At 38.5% G+C, this 21175-nt stretch overlaps 1 protein-coding gene across 1 annotated transcript in view; it reads right to left on the reverse strand.

Moving 5' to 3' along the window:
* MMUT (methylmalonyl-CoA mutase) overlaps positions 1 to 21175 on the reverse strand; it is a 37369-nt gene extending 16194 nt beyond the window's left edge. The window contains exons 1-8 of the mRNA XM_036316802.1: positions 21035 to 21175; positions 12704 to 13128; positions 11081 to 11448; positions 6671 to 6828; positions 4453 to 4624; positions 2326 to 2574; positions 1468 to 1579; positions 257 to 372 (exon numbers count right to left, since the gene is read on the reverse strand). Of these exons, the coding sequence (XP_036172695.1) occupies positions 257 to 372; positions 1468 to 1579; positions 2326 to 2574; positions 4453 to 4624; positions 6671 to 6828; positions 11081 to 11448; positions 12704 to 13088 (1560 nt within the window). The 5' untranslated portion in view covers positions 13089 to 13128; positions 21035 to 21175. The remainder of the gene's footprint in view (positions 1 to 256; positions 373 to 1467; positions 1580 to 2325; positions 2575 to 4452; positions 4625 to 6670; positions 6829 to 11080; positions 11449 to 12703; positions 13129 to 21034) is intronic.

Here is a 21175-nt window from a genome sequence, read left to right on the forward strand (position 1 = left end):
TAATAGCTCAGAGGCAGATATCATGATTTAAAGCACTGAGTTTTTGGTGTCAACATACTTAGATTTCTGAGTCTTGGCTGTTCAATTAGTTATCCAAGTTTCTCAATCTCCCTTATCTTTAGTTTTCCTTATCTTTAAAATATTGGGAAATAATATTCACCTCATGAGGTTGTTGTAAGGAATTAGCAGGATAATGTAAGGGCTTAGCCAGTGCCCAGAACAAAGAAAGCACTCAAAACATGACAGCTATTATTACCTTCTTAAGTTTTTCAATCTGCTTGTTACGCACTGAAGTATTATCAATTGCCATAACATCCACAGGTTCTTCTTTCTCCAGCTGGTACTTATTTACTCCAACAATTACTTCAGAACCTGTTATTTCCCAGAGGAAAATAATATGTAGAGTCTACTCACAAATAAATGCCTAATAATAATAGTCTGATCATCATGAAATCTCTTGTAAGTTTAATATTATTAAGCAGTCTTCTTAACATTTAATGAAAAACTTTAATATAAATCAGCAAAACCCAATATGGGATGAAGGTGGGAGGGGAAAAAACAAGTATGTATCAGAAACTCTGTAAAGGACCATTTTTTATTATTCTCCCAAATAATATATTTTCCCAGAGTTTCTGACAAACCATCTTCTAACACTTTTACAAAATGGAAACAGTCATAGCAGCAACCATCTAAGATTTATAAGGTAGAGAATTAACACCCAACAGGTTTTCTAATATTTTCTTAAATTCTCTTATGGCCAATCGCATGAAAACAAAAAATATTTTTAAAACTATAAATGATAAACTAGAATAACAAAGACACTTCCTTAACATGATAAAGAATATATTTTGCCTCAAACTACCAGATTATTAGTCTAGCAAAAGACAACCTGCTACCCCAACACCAGGTTATATCCCTTCTTAATTCCTTCATAGAATTTACCACAATCTAGAATTGCTTTTTTTATTTACTTGTTTACTTGTTAATTTTCTCTCTCTTACTAAAATGTTAACTCTGTGGGTGCACAGACTATATGTCTGTCCTATTTACAGTTGTACGCTCAGACACAGCACAGCGTCTCAAAGACTTAAGACTAAAAAAGTGTTGACTGATTGAATAAATAAATGGAACTCCAATGTAGAGCCCAATGACCGATAATCATGTCACCTTTCAAATGCTGAAGATACCCACCCACACACATGTACATGGACACAATGGGCATGCCTCCATTCATACTTGCATACTTTATACATATGCTTTGTCCATGTGCATCCACACATACTAAAATACAAACAGAGAAAGACAGACAGACAGATAGATGGATAGATTTAGATGAGAAACATTTTATCCGCATTTCCATTTTTCTGTTACTTTTGTTTTACTGACTACATATGTTATCTTCAAACAGAAATTAATATTTCATGTTAAATACTGGATTTCACATATGAACACTCCTACTTATCTTACCAGAATCAATTCTAGCTTGTCTTCGGGCAGCACATTCTTCAATTCGAAGTTTTGGTAGTCCCTCTGCTACGGCTTTGGCCATTCCACCCATTTCTTCAATTTCATTAATGAGCTAAGAAAAATAGTTTAATAAAATGAGAAGAGAATATAAAACTATTTTCATAAAATATTCAGATTTAGGTTACATAATTACTAATATTGAATTATTTCAGTGGTAAATTTAATGATTTATAAGAATTAAGTTAACATCACAGTCATTAATTAGAACCAAACCAGCCAGGGCCAATTCTACTTTTTTTTTGAGCAGCAGAGTAATGGTATAACTCCATCTTTATTGACACTGCCAGGAACCATGTAAACCTTCAATCACAGCCTCAGATATAAATGAAATGGTGGAAAAGGGGTGGTGGAATAGTACCTGACAGCAGAAAAGAAGAAGGTCAATTGCACTTTCTTTCTTTTTTTTTAATATATATTTTTTATTTCAGAGAGAAAGGGAGAAGGAGAGATAGAAACATCAATGATGAGAATCATTGATTGGCTGCCTCCTGCGTGCCCCCTACAGGGAATCAAGCCAGCAACCTGGGCATGTGCTCTTGACCAGAACAGAACTTGGGACTCTTCAGTCCACAGACAGACACTATCCACTGAGCCAAACTGGCTAGGGCAAATACACACGTATTTTTTAAATTACGTTTCAGTTTCGAATACTAGAAAGTCAAATCTAAAATTCTTTTCCATCAAACATTTTTAATCTTCAGATAAATCTATACATGATTTGATTTATAAATCAAAACATCTATAAATCTGTATAAACCTGTAAATCTTGAAAACAAAGTTTAAAGAGACTAAACTGACCTTCAAAGCAGCATCATACACATCATTTGTGAGAGATTCCATCATATATGAACCGCCCCAAGGATCAGCTACTTTGGGAATCCCAGATTCTTCTTGAATGATTATTTGTGTGTTCCTGGCAATTCGAGCACTTTTCACAGTGGGCAAACCCAAGGCTTCATCAAAAGAATTTGTGTGCAAAGATTGAGTCCCTCCAAAGACCGCTGCCATTGCTTCCACTGTGGTACGAATAATGTTATTGTAAGGATCCTAAAATATTTAATGAGAAAAAAATGGCAACAGTTGAGATATAGATATAGATATATAGATATAGATATAGATATAGATATAGATATAGATATAGATATATAGATATATAGATATATCTACATTAGGCTTCAGAATATCAAATAAATCTAGACAAATTAGTAAATGAGCCAGACTTAGAATTAAGAGTCAAAGTGTCTAGTCCAGCCGTGGGCAAACTACGACCCGCGGGCCGGATTCGGCCCGTTTGAAATGAATAAAACTAAAAAAAAAAAAAGACCGTACCCTTTTATGTAATGATGTTTACTTTGAATTTATATTAGTTCACACAAACACTCCATCCATGCTTTTGTTCCGGCCCTCCGGTCCAGTTTAAGAACCCATTGTGGCCCTTGAGTCAAAAAGTTTGCCCACCCCTGGTCTAGTGTGTAAACACTAAAAATATTGCCTCTTATAATACCTGAAATATTAAATATTTGTTGTTTTTACTTTTGTATTCCTTACTCTTCTGTAAGTGTATCATAACTGTACACCTGTCTACTTAGATTATAACATCCTTCATTTCATAATTTACTCTCTCCTAATTATTTTGTATACCTTGAGTATCTGCCACAAGATGGACCTAAAACAGGCCCTCAATAAATGAGTTATTGTGCTCCTAGTTGTGATTTGGGCAAGTCACTGAACCTTTCTGGACTTCAATTTCCTTAGCTGTAAAAATGAGGAGTTTAAGACAAATACAATTATTAAAGTTCCTTCCAATCCTGAAGTCTATATTTCTCCATTTATAATGACATGAAGTTATATTTAATATGGAACATATTCATTTTATTCACTTTTAAATATATAAAAACAATATAACTCTAAAGCTATAAATTATTTTAAAATTTATCAAAAAAACTTTATAAAGAAAAACGCATATAAAAAAGACTACCATAAAAATTTTAATAGAATGAAATTAAATTACCCAAGTGATGATAATTTTTAAATGCTCTATCTGCATGCATGCTTACTTAAACATACAACTATAATAAATAAATATATATAATCTATTTTTTTTTAAATATATTTTATTGATTTTTTACAGAGAGGAAGGGAGAGGGATAGAGAGTTAGAAACATTGATGAGAAACATCAATTCAGCTGCCTCCTGCACACTCCCAACTGGGGATGTGCCCGCAACCAAGGTACATGCCCTCGACCGGAATCAAACCTGGGATCCCTCTGTCTGCAGGCCGATGCTCTATCCACTGAGCCAAACCGGTTAGGGCATATATAATCAATTTAATTAGACAGTTTTATGTTATGAATTTTCACCCTTAAAATTATTTAAAACAATAGCATTAAATTATGATTTATACTTCTTCCTCACCACATTTTTTCCCTTTTAAAAGTAAAACATATGCCCTGGCTAGTTTGGCTCAGTGGATGGGGCGTCAGCTTGCAGCCTGAAGGGTCCTGTGTTCGATTCCAGTCAAGGGCACATGCCCGGGTTATGGGCTTGATCCCCAGTAGTGGGTGTGCAGGAGGCAACCAATCAATGATTCTCATAATTGATGTTTCTATCTCTCTCTCCCTCTCCCTTTCTCTCTGAAATCAATAAAAAATATTTTTTAAATAAAAATAAATAAATAAAAGTAAAACATGTAAGCTGATTTAAATAATTTTATATTGTTAACCACTAGAGGGAGACAATTTTATTTATTTTAATATGTGTAAAAATAAACAAGTATGAATGTGTTAAGTATGAATTATGCTTCAGATTAATAATTATTTTCAAATATTAGCAGATAGGTTCTTAAATCTATTTCCTGATTGTGTCGTGTTTCTTACAAGAAAACATGGCTTTGTTAAAATTCTACACTTTAAATTATGTGCATACCTGCTCAGTAAGTGACCATCCTGATGTCTGACAATGTGCTCTTAGAAGAAGGGATTTAGAGTTCTTAGGCTGAAAGATTTTCTCGATTAAGTGAGCCCAGAGTCTTCTCCCAGCTCTCATTTTTGCTATTTCCATGTAGAAGTTCATCCCAATTCCCCAGAAGAAGGACAACCTAAAATAGTAATATTAAGTCCAGAATATGATTATAGTTAACAATATAAAATGGAAAATAATATGAGTTGTATCACACACTAAAAACAATGTCAGATTTTAATTTCACAACTTAATTTATATTAAAATCAAGCATATGTACTTTAGTAACTTTAAACCTAACATAAAAGTACAGTTTTATGCATGCAGAAGAAATGGCTGTGATTATTTGCTTCAGGTAAAAATTAATTCACTTTATAATTGTGTTGTTGATTTTTTAGGAAAAAAAAGTTCTCTTGTGTCCTTAAAGAATTATTCACTACACACACACCTACACCTACACACACACACACACACACACACACACACACACACACACATAGATATTTTTTAAGAATATCCAAAGGCAGGGGTCACTTACAAAGGGACTAAAACTACAAGCTTGATTGTTTGAATAGGAATTTAAGTTTTTTTAAAAGAATGACTAGGCATATTCTTGGTTTAGGCATATATTTTTCCAATTATTCCCAACCTACTACTCCCTTTTACATTGTGAGCTGTACACATTTCAGTTACTTGCCTGAGTCTAAAAGCACAAAGGTTGTGAACCCCTATATAAAACAAGGTGAACCTGAAGTAAAGAAACTAAGAAACAATAAAAATTCTTGATATACACTTGGAAGTTTTAGTTTTTATTTTTTGTTTTATTTTTATTGAATGTATTGGGGTGATACTGGTTAATAAAATTATATGGGGTTCAGGTGTACATTTCTATAACACGTCATCTATATATTATATCGTGTGTTCACCACCCCAAGCCAAGTCTACTGCCATCACCATTTATCCCTCCTATATCCTCTTCTACCTCTCCCCACTGCCCTTTTCTTCTGGTAATCACCATACTGTTGTCTTTGTCTATGAGTTGTCTGTTTGTTTGTTTTTGTTTTTTATTTTACCTAGCTGGAAGTTCTTAACAGCAGTTCTCAAATATTTTGGTCTCAGGCTCCCTTTAACTCTTAAAAATTACTAAAGAAAATTTGTTTATTTGGATAATATCTATCAATATTTTACATATTAATTCATTTAGAAATAACAAATCCAACATATTAACATAAGTAACATTTTTATTAAAAAATAATACTTTTCTAAAAACAAAAAATTATAAGAGTCACTGATGTACATTTTTTGCAAATCTCTTTAATGTGTGGCTCCAGGAAAATAGCTGGAGTCACATATCTGCTTCTCATTTAACCTGTTACATCACATATCAGGTAGTCTTTGAAAACTACTGCATACTCTTGAGAGAATCAAAGTGAAAATAGCAAATTCTTAATATAATCATGAAATCCCTTTTGACCTCTAAAACCCAGGAAAGTGTTTTAATGACTCCCAGGAGTCCTTGGACCACACTTTGAGAACTGCTGTCATAATAAGTAAGCAACAATCCCTCATATGAGCATTCACTAGTCTATAAACTCTTTGAGGGCAGAAGCCATATTTTTCACATGCTACATTCCTAGTGCTTGGCCCAGAGCAAACCTTAGCATGTTATTGCTCATCAGACTGATTTTGATCTCCATATTTAAATGCTTCATAAACTTCTTTTAAGTCTGTTCATGTTGTCATACAATTTTATTAACAAGGTGTTTGAAAGAAAATTTTTAATAGCACTGGCATTCCAAATTTATAAGTGCACCAGATGAAAAACTAAAATGTAATAGGTGACTCCTGTACTTTAAACTTTCATTGAAAAAATAAAAACGAATCTATCTTAAGCATTGTATTCACATTTTAATATTATTTGTCAAAACGTGCCACTTAATTGTATTCTCTGAGTATCACAGGAGACAAGATTCTTAATTACCAAGAAGTATAGTCAAACTTTATTCTGATTTTTAACTATGAACAGTATTGACTTATTCTCTCATTAACACTCTGATAAAACAATAGAATATAGTATAACACATATACAAATTCATTTTATCAATATATTTTGCTGTGTGTACTCATAAAATAGTCCTATGCATTTTCTTAATGTTGAGGCAATATCCGAGTTTAATTTACTCACCTTGGTGCAAATTCATCAATTGTCAGGCCAGCCTGGATTCCAGTTCTACAGTACTCCAACCCATCTGCTATAGTATAGGCCAGTTCCAAGATGGCATCCGCTCCTGCTTCCTGCATATGGTATCCACTGATTGAAATTGAATTAAATTTTGGCATGTGCTACATAAAATAAAATCAAAACACAACACTGAATAAAAATATTAAAAGGTTCTATTAAATCTATTTTATAAGACAATATTATTTTTAAATGATGTTCAACTCAGATATACTAAGTAACTTAGCTTATAATATTAACTGAAAATATTTAATGCTTACTTTGTTACATTTAATTCACTTGCCAATTTAAATGACTGATCCAATGAACCTTTAACACCATCACCTTTATTTTTTTTTTAATATATTTTATTGATTTTTTAGAGAGAGGAAGGGAGAGAGAGAGGGATAGAGAGTTAGAAACATCGATGAGAGAGAAACATCGATCAGCTGCCTCCTGCACACTCCCTACTGCGGATGTGCCCGCAACCAAGGTACATGTCCATGACCGGAATCAAACCTGGAACTCTTGAGTCCGCAGGCCGATGCTCTATCCACTGAGCCAAAACAGCTAGGGCAACACCATCACCTTTAACACCAAAAATTTAAACTTCAAAATTAGCTGGCTGAGGTCAGGAATGTAACCTTTGCCCTGAGAACTAAATAAAGACATCTTTAATTCAAAACCAATGACTTAACCTCATAAGAGGTCCTAAGACCTCATAACTTTGGGCTAATCTGCTGAAGATGTATAAATTTAATTGTTATTTACTTGTTACTAATTATCTTATTCGAATGAAGTCATTGAACATGAGTAAGTACACAATATAGAAACAAACAGGAAAATTATTCAATCCCAAGTACTACATACTGAAACAAAACAGGATAAAATCAATGGCAAAAATCAAAGATTTCAGTTTAATTTACTGAGATATTTAATGCTATGCATATCTCAGACAGATTCTTTCTATCATAATCACTAAGAAAACAGCATTTCCACTATCCTAAAATTTCATGTTAGATAAGATGCATATCACACATATTCTCAAGAGCCAAAATATTATTATCCTTCCCAAAAATTAACCAAACAAAAAATAATAAATACTAAGTGACCAGGAAGATAACTGGAAGTCACAGTGGTTAAGAACATGGGCTCTGGAATCAAAGAGTGCTCAAATTCTAGCTGTCACTTAACTAGCCATGAGACTGACTGCAGGCAAGTTTCTCGACCTTGTTATTCCTGCATTTCCTAAAGTATAAACTACAGATAATGATGGTGCCTTCCTCATGAAGCTGCTGTAGGAGTAAATGAAATGATTCATCTAAGCCACTTAGTATTATGTCAGTGCACAGTAAACACACAAAAAATTAGTTGGCCTAGCCGGTGCTCAGTGGTTAGAACGTCAGCCTGTGGACTAAAGGGCCTCGGTCATGTGCGATAGGCAACCAATCGATGTGTCTCTCTCTCTGTCTCTCCCCCTCCCTTCCACTCTCTCTAAAATCAATGGAAAAAATACCTTCGGGTAAGAATTAACAACAACAAAAAATTAGTTGTTCTAGCATATTATGTGGATTATCTGTATTTTACTTTGCAAATATTTTATTTATAACTAACTAAAAGCTCTTTAAAATTTTCCATCACAAAAGCAATAAGGAACTTGAATTCCATGGAAGATACTACTTGAGTATACTGGGAATTTACAAATAAGAAGCAAGGAAAAAAACATGTGCTTCTCTACCAAGACGAGTTTTTAGTAGCAGGATTTCTTTAATAATAATAAAAATACTGGACTATTGAAATATTATTCAGCCTTAAAAAGGGAGGATAGTCTAACACATGCTACAACATGGATGCTCCATGAGGACATTATGCTAAGTGAAATGAGCCAGTCGTACAAAGATGAATACTATATGGTTCCCTTTATATGTGGTGCTTAGTCAAATTCATAAAGATTAAAAAGTAGAATGGTCGTTGTGAGGAAGGAGGGGATAATGGAAAGTTAGTACTTAGATACAGAGTTTCAGTTTTGCAAGATTAAGAGTTCTGTAGATGAATGGTGGTGATGGCTGCAAAACAATGTGAACGTACTTAATACCACTGACAATACACTTAAAAATTATTAAGATGGTAAATTTTATGGTATGTGTACTTTGCCACGATTAGAAATTTTTTAAGGAATAATACAAAAGTTTACAGTTTACAAGCACTTTAATACAACATTATTTGATCAATATCTGAAACTGGCACTTTATCATTTTTATGAAGGACTCTATATAAAGCAATTTTGAGCTTGTAGAGGACATTAGGATCTTTTACAAGGTGAAATGGACAAGTATGGCAGCACCCACTGCTACAGTCTCCACTCTCCTATAATACCTGAGCTATAAATTCAGAGTGCCAATGTCCAGAACTGCACTTCCAATCTGCCCGCACTACTGGTGTGTGTCCATTGAGGCATACAAGTAGAAATGTGGTTTGTTCCTTCTGGAAGTTTACCTTTTATCAGATAAGCCGGGTCCCTCTCTTCATACAAACACACCTGGCCCCTGAGCTGGCACACTAACAACAGAGGAGAAGCCAGATGAAAGGAAACTGGAACCCTATGACTGTGATGGTTTCTGACACCCCCACCTTACTACTTCTACATGAAAGAGAACTGCCTCCTATTTAGTTTAAGGCACTACTTTTTGTATATCTGGGTTTGTCATATGCTATCCTCCTGGGCATGTGTTCTTGACATTGAAAAGGGTGATAGAAATGTACAATTCTATACAGTATCATTTTCATAGACAGATGAAATCTATGAAAATAATAAAACCGCAAAGTGTAAAGGCTAAATCTCAAAAGAGGAGAATATGCCCTAACTAGTTTGGCTCAGTGGATAGAGCATTGGCCTGCGGGCTCAAGGGTCCCAGGTTCGATTCCGGTCAAGGGCATGTACCTTGGTTGCGGGCACATCCGCAGTAGGGAGTGTGCAGGAGGCAGCTGATCGATGTTTCTCTCTCATCAATGTTTCTAACTCTCTATCCCTCTCTCTCTCCCTTCCTCTCTGTAAAAAATCAATAAAATATATATTTTTTTAAAAAAAGAGAATATGCAATACTTGTAAGAGTTCTGAGATAATAGCAATTCTAAGAGGTGAAAGAGATACAGATTTGATGGTGGGAGTGAGATTTGTCCTTTACTATGAAACAGTGGTCTAACTTTAAGGTTGGTGAGGAAAAGGAGAGGACTGCTATCAAGAAACAAAGTGAGCCTGGCCGGTGTTGCTCATCGACCCAGGAACCAAAAGGTCACAGTTCAATTCCCGGTCAGGGCACATGCCCAGGTTTTGGGCTCGATCCCCAGTACAAGGTGTGCAGGAGGCAGTTGATCAATGATGTTTCTCTCATCGATGTTTCTATCTCTCTATCCCTCTCCCTTCCTCTCTCTCTAAAAATCAATAAAAACATTTTTTTAAAATGCTTAAATTATATATTTTTTAAAAAGAAGCAAAGTGAGAATGATGGGGGAAATAAATATATGAATTATCCAAAGGGAAATTAAGAAACTAGGTTTCCTGTGGAGGGACTGCTGTTAATATAAGAACATTACAAGGGCTTATTTTCCCACCACTCTGATTGAGAAAGATGAACCTAATTCAGGGGTGAAATATTAGGAGACTCATTGTAGTTGCAGATATAAGTGATACCTTTTAATCCAGCAATTTCCAATCTTTTTCATCTCTTGGCACACATGAACTACTAAAATACTGCAGCACACCAAAAAATATATATTTTGCTGATCTAACAAAAAAAAAGCTACATTTTTTTATTCATTCACACCAGATGGCCATTGTTCTACTGGCTGTTGTCATTTTTTTTATTTGACAATCTAAGGTAAAAGAGATCAATGCCTGTAACTAAATAGTCAGGTATTGCATGTTTTAAAAATTCTTGCAGCACACCAGTGTATCCTGGATACAGTGGTTGAAAACTGCTGTTCTAATCCAATTTTAGCAGAAATAAAGCTGATACTTTGATTCCCATTTGTCTGACACCAGTGTCTATTCACAAGTGAAGAAATGAAGAAGTATAAATTATGGGCCCTCTCTGATTATAAAAATTTTAATAATAAAGAAAATACAGTAAATGTCTAGTGTCCAGATTTCTAGAGCTAATGACAGACCATAACATTAGTATATGAAAGACCAAAAAAAAAGAAAAGAAACTAACAACACACATACACAAAAACTAAACAAGACAAAAAACCCCACATCTGACTTTATACTACAATAAGTATTAGTCAGTTACTGAATTCAAATTAGGCTATGGTATTTTATAAAAATTCCTACAGTCACAGAACTACAGAAAAACCTATAATAAACACAAAGGATACCTGTGCTGTATATTGGAAGATGTCAGCAATAATTTTCATGGATGGTTCTGGAGGAAAAATATAAGTATTTCTGACCATAAACTCCTTTAGTATATCATTTTGGATCGTACCAGTAAGTTTCTCTTTAGGTACACCTTGCTCTTCTCCAGTTACTATAAAATTTGCAAGAACTGGAATAACTGCTCCATTCATGGTCATGGAAACTGACATTTTTTCTAAAGGAATTCCGTCAAAAAGAATTTTTGTATCTTCCACACTGTCAATTGCAACTCCAGCCATTCCAACATCACCACGGACTCGAGGGTTGTCTGAATCATAGCCACGATGTGTTGCCAGATCAAAGGCAACTGATAATCCCTGTTGGCCAGCTAAATATATAAAGAAAACATAATGTCAGATTAAAGAGTGTGGCATATAAATTAACTGATTTTCCTATCACTAGTAAGTGTTGATTCATCTCATCATAGTACACTTTTATAACAAACATTTTTATGTTTGTAAATGTCAAAACAAATTTAAGTAGATATTTTATTTCCTAAGACAGTCAGTTGTTTCCCATGTGCTAAAATGCACAAATTGAGTTCCAGACCTCACTATCAGAATGAAAGAAACAAAACAAAACACCTCATTTATGTTATGTCCATTTGTGGATTTTTTGTATCCTAACCATTTTTGATAGAAATATGTTGATGATTCATGTCAAGATTTGGCTGTTTATACATAGTTAACAGTATTTAGTATTTCTATGCTCACTTATTTTTTTTCATTTAATATGGTCATTACAGGATGTCTTGGCTATTCAAATATTCTGGGAAACTATGAAAATCATGTGAAAAGCTGAAATATTCTACACTAAATATAAGTTCAGTCCTCTATGGCCAATACAAAGTTATAGACTCTCAAGTCCAGCATTCAAACAATATGACTTTATAATAGATCAGAAAGAAGAAATAGTAAATATGATTTTCAGAGAATGAATGCCAGATTGCACTGAATATATTTATACCACATTATTATTTATTACTTTCTTTAGACATCACTTAATCCCTTTTAGCCTCCAAGTCCTACCCTAAAATAATGTTTATTAAAACTTTTCAAAGACAAAGCCAATGTCTCTTTTCTTCTTACAATTTCACTTCACCTAATTTCTTTTACACAATGTGCATGGAAGTGTTTTTTGCTTTCAAGAACTGAGTATTTTGCCCTGACCAGTTTGGCTCAGTGGATAGAGCGTCGGCCTGCGGACTGAAGGGTTCCAGGTTTGATTCCAGTCAAGGGCATGTACCTTGGTTGCAGGCACATCCCCAGTAGGGGGCGTGCAGGAGGCAGCTGATCAATGTTTCTCATCGATGTTTCTGACTCTCTAGCCCTCTCCCTTCCTCTCTGTAAAAAATCAATAAAATATATTTTTTTTTAAAAAAGAACTGAATATTTTATTCTGGCTCACCAATCCTTTGACCATGGAAGTTGAAAACCATTCATTGTTTTCAGAATACAATCTAAACTACAAAATTATAAAATAACTATTATCTTTACAGAGATTAGCCAACCTCCCCTCAAAAAGAAACCAAGATGAGAAAGTGTATGTTTGATCATAAATATTATATCTCATTAAAATCTCACCCTTAATATTGTCCTTATAGAACTTATTGCTCTCTTCCACAGTGCTAAAGCCAGCATACTGGCGGATGGTCCAGGGCCTAAAGGTGTACATGGTGGGATATGGTCCACGTGTGAATGGCTTCACTCCTGGAAGTTCTTCAGGTGAGTCCTTGGTATCCCTGCTGGAATATAAGGGCTTGATGGAGATTCCTTCTGGGGTGCGCCATATTAGGTCTTCTGGATTTTTGCCTTTCAGCTGCTTTTTAGCCAGGGCAGCCCATTCTGGGTGAAGGGGTTGTTTTTGATGTAGAAGTCGCTGCCATATAAGTCTGGAGCCTGATGACTCTTTTAGTTGCTTCAGATGATGAGGTGAAAGCAAAACAAGCCGAGTCTTAGCCCTCAACATGATGGAGCATGGAAAACACCCAACAGAATCAAAAACTGATCTAGAAAAAGAGCACAGGGTATATTTATTTACAAGAGAAAGGCAAAATGGGAGCTATTAGTGAGAAAAGAGAAGGAAGAAGGTATATTAGTGTGATTTTATCTCTACTTCTTTTCTGTTTCCTGTATCTGATAGTTTATAACTGGCCCATCTTCTCACAACTACTATTATTGTTCTAGTCGTCTTCCTCAATAGCCTCGTAGCTGATTTTACTAACCAGCCTTGGCCCCGCTAATTTATTCTACACACTGACAGCAGAGCAAATATGAAGTCACACTGCTCTTAAAGATTTTTCAAAGGCTCTGCATTGTAGAGAGGATATAGTATATAGCATCTTAATTGATTCTTTTCATTCAAAAGGTTTTCATTTAACACTTATTTAATGACAGGCATTGTGTTGGCTGCTGGATAAAAAGTGGTAAGGAAGACAAACAGGCATTTAAGGCCTTCATGACCTGCTTGCCTCTCAGACTCATCTCTGCCTTTTTCCTCAATCTGTATTCTATAGGTACTGGATTACCCACAGTTCTCTGTATATGTCAAAGTTCTTTGATTTGTTCTTGCTCTCCCACCTGCCTGGAATGTTCTTATTTGGCTAATTCAGCTAAGATATCATCTCTAATATACAGGGCTTTCTATGGGCCCAGCACTGCTTTAAGAACTTTATACATAAAGTACCAATTTTAATTTTCACAACACTAAGAAATAGGTACTAATATTATTACAGACAAGGAAACTGAGGCACAAAAGAGCCAGCATTTGAATCTAGGCAGTCCCATTTCAAAGGCCTTGAATTGAACTAATATACTCACAGCCTCTCCTTGAATCCACAAGCTGGGCTAAATGGCCTCTTCGGTAATCTATAGAACTCTGTTTTCCTATTTATACATCTACTAGTGGTTCAGTGCACGAATTTGTGCACATTGAAAGGAAATTAATTAGAAGAAATATATTGATGTCACTATTCACCCTTTCTCTATAATAGAAATGTAAACCAAATTCACAATTGACAATGACAGATCAAAACACATGCGTGCGATTGGCACCAGCAAGAGCTTTTTACTAGTATGTATCGCACATGCACGAGTCAACTTAGCCTTTTATAGATATAGAACAAACTCGCTTAATTAGACCTGCTTTCTGATTTAGCTAAACTTATTCCAGCCCAGTGAAGTACCCCAACTTCTCTTTCAGGTAATTGTCAGCAACACATCAGTAAATATCAACATGAAGTAGATTATTATTATAGATCACGAAGGGAGAACAAAGGGTAAAATATTTAACTGCAGTAGTGTTTGACTATATTCTGCGCAGTGAGAAAACCTGAAGTCATTTTCAAGGTTCACCATTTCTTACTTCTTTTCAGTCGGGTCAAGGTTCTAAGCTTTCTAAATCTCCGTTTTCTGGCTAATGAAAAGAAAATAGGATTCCACTGAGTCTCCTATCTACTCCAGGACTTCTGTGAGGATCAAATGAGATGAGACCCAGGAAAACGCTTCACAGATATTTGGTTACAGTGTAAAGTGTTTCCACCTGGCTAAAGTCTTCCTGAGCTGAAGAAACTGTAAGGAGGCTAGGAAGAGGAAGCCAGGTGTTGCTATTTGATGTCATTACCCAGACGGAGGGAAGGACACTTAGCATATTAGCCTTTTATATAGACAGACCATCTCCCATGTGACAACATATTAGAATACTATCTTTTATGCTTCTATAAAATGCATTTATTTATGTAAGATACATTTGTTATCTACATAAAACACATGTCTATAAAATCATATATACATCTCTCTATATATAGGGGTTGGCAAAAGAAGGTTTATAGTTGTGTGAATATCCTATAAAATAAAGAGGTGATAGGCAAATTGACCCTCACACCCTCACATGATGGCTGTCTACAACCAGCCCAGCAGGAGGGTTAGTGAGGGACGACCAAACGACTGAACAAGCAGGCTGCGTGGGGCAACCAGGCTGGCAGGGGGGTTAGTGAGGGACGACCAAACAACTGAACAGCAGGCTGTGTGGGGTTACCAGGCCTGTGGGGAGGCCATGAAGGGGGACCAGGCTGGCAGGGGGAACCATTAGGGGCGACCAGGCCAGCAGGGGGGCAGTTGGAGGAGACCAGGCCAGTTTGGGGGAGGGGCAGTTAGGAGCAACCAGTCTGGCATGCAGAGGCAGTGAGGGCAATCAGGCCAGCAGTGGGGGGCAGTTAGGGACAACCAGGCAGGCAGGCAGGTGAGCAATTAGGAACCAGCAGTCCAGGACTGTAAGAGGGATGTCCCCCAAGGGGTCCCGTATTGGAGAGGGTGCAGGCTGGGCTGAGGGGACAGCCATGCACAAATTTCGTGCACTGGGCCTCTAATACACACACACACACACACACACACACACATACATATTTCTTTTCTGCTAGTCTATACTATACACTGGTCTGACATTAGAGCTACATATTCCTTATAACTAGCACAGAGTCTTACATTGGGTATCTAATTCCCATTAAGTCCAATTTCATCATTTCACTATGTAGAAATTTAGGTCCACAGAAATCCTATATAATAAAAGACATGCAAATTAACCATCGCTCCGCTACACTCAAGCCACGCCCAAAGCCATGCCCACAAGCCAATGAGTATGCAAATTAACCCAACAAAGATGGCGGGTAATTTGCATACAAAGAGCAGAGTGGGAGATCTGGCAGCTTGGGGGTACGTGGCTCCATCAGTCGCTCCCTCGGTCACTCCCTTGGGGGGACGTGGCTCCCTCGGTTGGGGAAAACCCAGAGTGTGGGGAGCACCAGGAATGCTGGGAATCGTACTTCTGATGGCAGCCCCAGGACCGGATGCAGAAGCCCAGAGTGCAGGGAGCACCAGGAATGCTGGGAATCGTAGTTCTGGTGGCAGACAGATCTCCTAGACCAGGGGTCCTCAAACTACAGCCCGTGGGCCACATGCAAATACAAATATTGTATTTGTTCCCGTTTTGTTTTTTTACTTCAAAATAAGATATGTGCAGTGTGCATAGGAATTTGTTCATAGTTTTTTTTTAAACTATAGTCCAGCCCTCCGACGGTCTGAGGGACAGTGAACTGGCCCCCTGTTTAAAAAGTTTGAGGACCCCTGTCCTAGACACTAGAGCAGTGGTTCTCAACCTTCCTAATGCAGCGACCCTTTAATACAGTCCCTCATGTTGTGGTGATCCCCAATTTCATTGTTACAAATGGAATATAATTAAAGCATAGTGATTAATCACAAAAACAATATTTAATTATATATGTGTTTTCCAATGGTCTTAGGCGACCCCTGTGAAAGGGTCGTTCGACCCCAAAGGGGTTGCAATCCACAGGTTGAGAACCGCTGCACTAGAGCAAAGTGAGCCTGGAGCAAGTTACTGTTGTGGTGGGGGATGGAGGGAAAGCAAAGGTGAGAGACATAAGTAAAATCAGAGTGTCTAGGAAAAATTAAAGGGAAGGTATCCTAAAACTCCCAGGAAATCTCCACCAATGAAGCAAAGAAAAAAAAATGCCTCTATTATTCTGTGAGCAACAAACCAAACTGGGCTGGGGGTCTCAGACAATTCACTCATATGACTGCAAAGACAGACAGAAACTCCCGGATTGGAGAGGGCTCCCCTGAGGGCTCCCAGATTGGAGAGGGTGCAGGTCGGGCTGAGGGACCCCTCCTCCACCTGTGAACAAATCTTCGTGCATCGGGCCTCTAGTAAAGAAATAAAATAGCTTGATCAAAATTCCACAAAGCAGTAAACTATTTATCTGAATTGCTACTTGTTAGAACCTAGTATTTTAAAATATTCTGATATGCAAATTTTATAATATATCCATCAGGCCATATTGTTTTATAATAGGTAAGTTAAGAAGTAACGTGAACCCTGACCAGTTTGGCTCAGTGGATAGAGCGTCGGCCTGCGGACCGAAGGGTCCCAGGTTCGATTCCAGTCAAGGGCATGTACCTTGGTTGCGGACATATCCCCAATGGGGGGTTTGCAGGAGGCAGCTGATTGATGTTTCTCTCTCATCGATGTTTCTAGCTCTCTATCCTTCTCCCTTCCTCTCTGTAAAAATTTAATAAAGTATATTTTTTTAAAAAAAGTAGTAATGTGAGCTTAAAATTCTAGTTTCCATATCAGTTCTTACTATAGTAAAGCTTAAAAGAAAATAAAAATACCCAACTTTTATTAGAGGGTTGTGAAACAAAACACATAAACCACTTATGGGAGTATTAGTTGCTTTAACCACTTCAGAAAACAAACTGGAAATATGTACAAGAAGTTTCAGAAATGATATTGCCATTCCACTGAGGAACATCACTTCTAGGAAAGTTACTACATAAAATATGTGTTCCCTCTAGCTTTACTTGTAATAAAGAAGATTTAGAAAGATAATCGACAACATAGGAATGAATAATTATAGCAAAATACAAATGATAAAATTTTATGTAGCCATTAAAATGTATTTAAAAAATCGCCAAAACTAATCTTTGATGTTAGAAGGGAGAATAGTTACTCATAGTGGCTAGTACAGAAAGAGAGCGAGAGAGGAGTTTTTGAGGTGGTCTTGACTTGAATGCTGATTATATAGATGTATTCAGTTTGTGGAAATTTGTCAAACTGTACAATTACTGCATGTGCACTTACATCCTATATAATAAAAGGGTAATATGCAAATTGACTGAATAGTAGAACAACCAGTCACTATGATGCACACTGACCACCAGGGGGCAGATGCTCAATGCAGGAGCTGTCCCTGGTGGTAACTGCACTCCCACAGGGGGAGTGCCGCTCAGCCAGAAGCTGGGCTGATGGCTGGTGAGCGCAGTGGCTCGCCTCCACGGCAGCGCTAAGGATGCCCAACTGAAGCTTAGGTCCGCTCCCTACAGCCATCAGTAGGACATCCCCCAAGGGTTCCTGGACTGCAAAAGGGCACAAGCCGGGTTAAGTCCACGAATGTTGTGCACTGGGTCTCTAGTGTAAATATATTATACATAGGTCAAAATTTTAAATATGTTATACATAGTCTCTTTAAAAAGGAGATAGGCTCAAAAAGTATCAAGTGAAAGAATCAGGATAAAAAATTGTAAATACAATATGTTCAACTAGCTAAAAATACATAAAATCTAATGGAAATACAACAATAACAATTCCCAGTTTTTAAATTTTTTAAATATATTTTTATTGATTTCAGAGAGGAAGGGAGAGGAAGAGAGAGAAACATCAATGCTGAGAGATAATCATTGATTGGCTGCCTTGTGCACACCCCCAATTGGGGATGGAGGCCCAACCCGACATGTGCCCCTACCAGGATCCAAAACGTGACCTCCTGGTTCCCATGCAACATTCAACCACTGAGCCACACCGGCCAGACCCATTTTAAAAGCTATTATGATTTTTAATTTATGAAATCCACAGGATCTTTGTCATCCATCTAACAAGCCACACACTACATGTATTAGCTTCAAAAGTGGGTGAGAAGAATAATTAAGTTATAACTGAACCATTAGTGTAATCTATATATATTCTCTATATATAAAAGCCTAAGCAACCAGATGACCAGCCAGTAGCTATGACATGCATTGACCACCAGAGGGCAGATGCTCAACACAGGAGCTGCCCCCTGGTGGTCAGTGCTCTCCCACAGTGGGAGCGCTGCTCAGCGAGCTCATGGCTGGCAAGAGCAGCTGCAGTGGTGCAAGCCTCTCCCGCCTCCGCGGCAGCGCTACTGAGCAGCGGCAGGTGCAGTGGGGCCAGAATGAGTGGGAGTGGCACTGGCCATGCTCGGGCTCCTCCCAGGCCGCCTGCTGCTTCGCGCACTACTACGGGGGATGTCAGACTGCCGGTTTCAGCCCAATCCCCTCAGGCCAGGCTGAGGGACCCCACCAATGCATGAATCTGTGCATCGGGCCTCTAGTAATGATATAAAAAGTAATTTGAAAACTGTCTTGAGACTAGACTGTAGATAGGAAATATCACACTTCACACAAAATAATCATGCGCTTTCTTAAACCTGAACAAATGATTAGAAAAAAACCCTACAAAACTTACTTCCTGAAAATCACATGGTAAATTGGTACAGGCTGGAAATAAATATCATCTATAATAATAAAATCATGATATGCTAATTAGACCAGCCAGCCGAACGACCTTCCGGACGTCATTCCAGATGAAGCCACAGTGACAGCGGTCAAGGCAGAGGCGGTCAGGGGCGATCAGGCAGGCAGGAAAGCAGTTAAGGGTGATCAAGCAGGCAGGCAGAGTGGTTAGGGGCAATCAGGCAGGCAGAGTGGTTAGGGGCATCAAGCAGGCAGAGTGGTTAGGGGCAATCAGGCAGGCAGAGTGGTTAGGGGCAATCAGGCAGGCAGAGTGGTTAGGGGCATCAGGCAGGCAGGTGAGTGGTTAGGGGTGATCAGACAGGCAGGTGAGCAGTTAGGAGCCAGTGGTCCCAGATTGTGAGAGGGACGTCCAACTTCCAGTTTAGGCCTGATCCCACAGGGATCCCTGTGGGATCAGGCTTAAACACCAGCAGTCGGACATCCCCAGAGGGGTCCCAGATTGCAAGAGGGTGCAGGCCAGGCTGAGAGACCCCTCACCCCCATGCACGAATTTCATGCACCAGGCCTCTAGTTTTTAGATAAGCACACAACTACTGCTGATGGCAACAGGACTTCTAAATTTTCTCAGACCCATCAAGAGAGGCTTTGAATCAAGCACGTGTTGCTCAGTGGTTGAGTGAGGACCCATGAACCAGCAGGTCACGGTTGGATTCCCAGTTAGGGCACTTGCCAAGTTGCCAGCTGGATCTCCAATAGGGGGGGTGCAGGAGGCAGCCGATAAATGATTCTCTTTCATCATTGATGTTTCCATCTCTCTCCACTCCCTTCCTCTCTGAAATCAATAAAAACATTTTTTAAAGAGAAGCTTCAAGCATTCAAAGAAGCAACTTGCAAAGCAAATAACCTTCAAGTTTTGGCTGTTTACATGTAGCTCCGCTTAATATTTCAATAACTAGTCACCTCTGCCCTGCCAGCAATGGCTCAGTGGTTGAGCGTGGACCTATGGACCAGTGGGTCACGGTTGCTGGCTCCATCCCCAGTAGGGGGCATGCAGGAGGCAGCTGATAAACGATTCTCTCTCATCATTGATGTTTCTCTCTCTCCTCCTCCTTTCCTCTCTGAAATCAATAAAAATACTTAAAAGAACAGAAAAAAAGAACCAACCAACTTCCAGTGTTCAGCAAGTTTGGATTGGAGATGACAACCTAGAACATGCATATTAAATATTAGCATAAATAAATCATTAAACATAACATATTCTGTGTGGTGACCATCAAGTGATCTAAAACCACACATACACTATCCACGTTTTCGACCTTCTGATATAATGTTCTCTTTCTAGATAGAATGGAGAACAAGTTAGTAATTTACAATTTTAAGTCAATTTAGATCTGACTTTCCGTTACCTGCATACCGAAAGTCACTTGGAGTACCGCCACCTCTTACACACGCGCACACACACACACACACACACACACACACTCACACTCACAGTAACATGCGGCGCCAACGCACCCTTCTGCAACCATCCAAGTGACCTCTGCCTAGGAGCCTCGGGGTGCTTGGGTGGCCAGGGAACATGGCGACACGGCCCCCGACCCGAGAAAAACACCTGCCCCGCAGTACCTCTCAACTCCCAAGGGCCTCCCTGAGAGTGAGCGGTCGGAGGCGAACCTAAGCCTCAGGATACGGTAGAGGAGAGCGGGATCCCGTCCGAGCAGGACGTGCAGGAAGAAGTTGGAGGTGGAGAGGTCAGAGGCTCAGAGGACGGGGGTTGGGGGGGAAGGAGCCAGAAGAACGGAGGGACGGTAAAGGCTGACGTGCCCCACGGTGCACAGTCCTACTCACCGGCCGGTCGGTCTCGGAGCTGGGCTCCGGGAGAGCGCGGCGGAAGCGGGGCGCCCCCGACCCCACCAGCCAGAGGTCCACGCAGCAGGGCCCCCGCGAGCGAGCCAGTCGGGGGGCGTAGGTCGACAACGCCCTCCTTCC

The sequence above is a fragment of the Myotis myotis genome, unplaced genomic scaffold (genome assembly GCF_014108235.1).
Source record: "Myotis myotis isolate mMyoMyo1 unplaced genomic scaffold, mMyoMyo1.p scaffold_m19_p_7, whole genome shotgun sequence".
NCBI lineage: Eukaryota > Metazoa > Chordata > Mammalia > Chiroptera > Vespertilionidae > Myotis > Myotis myotis.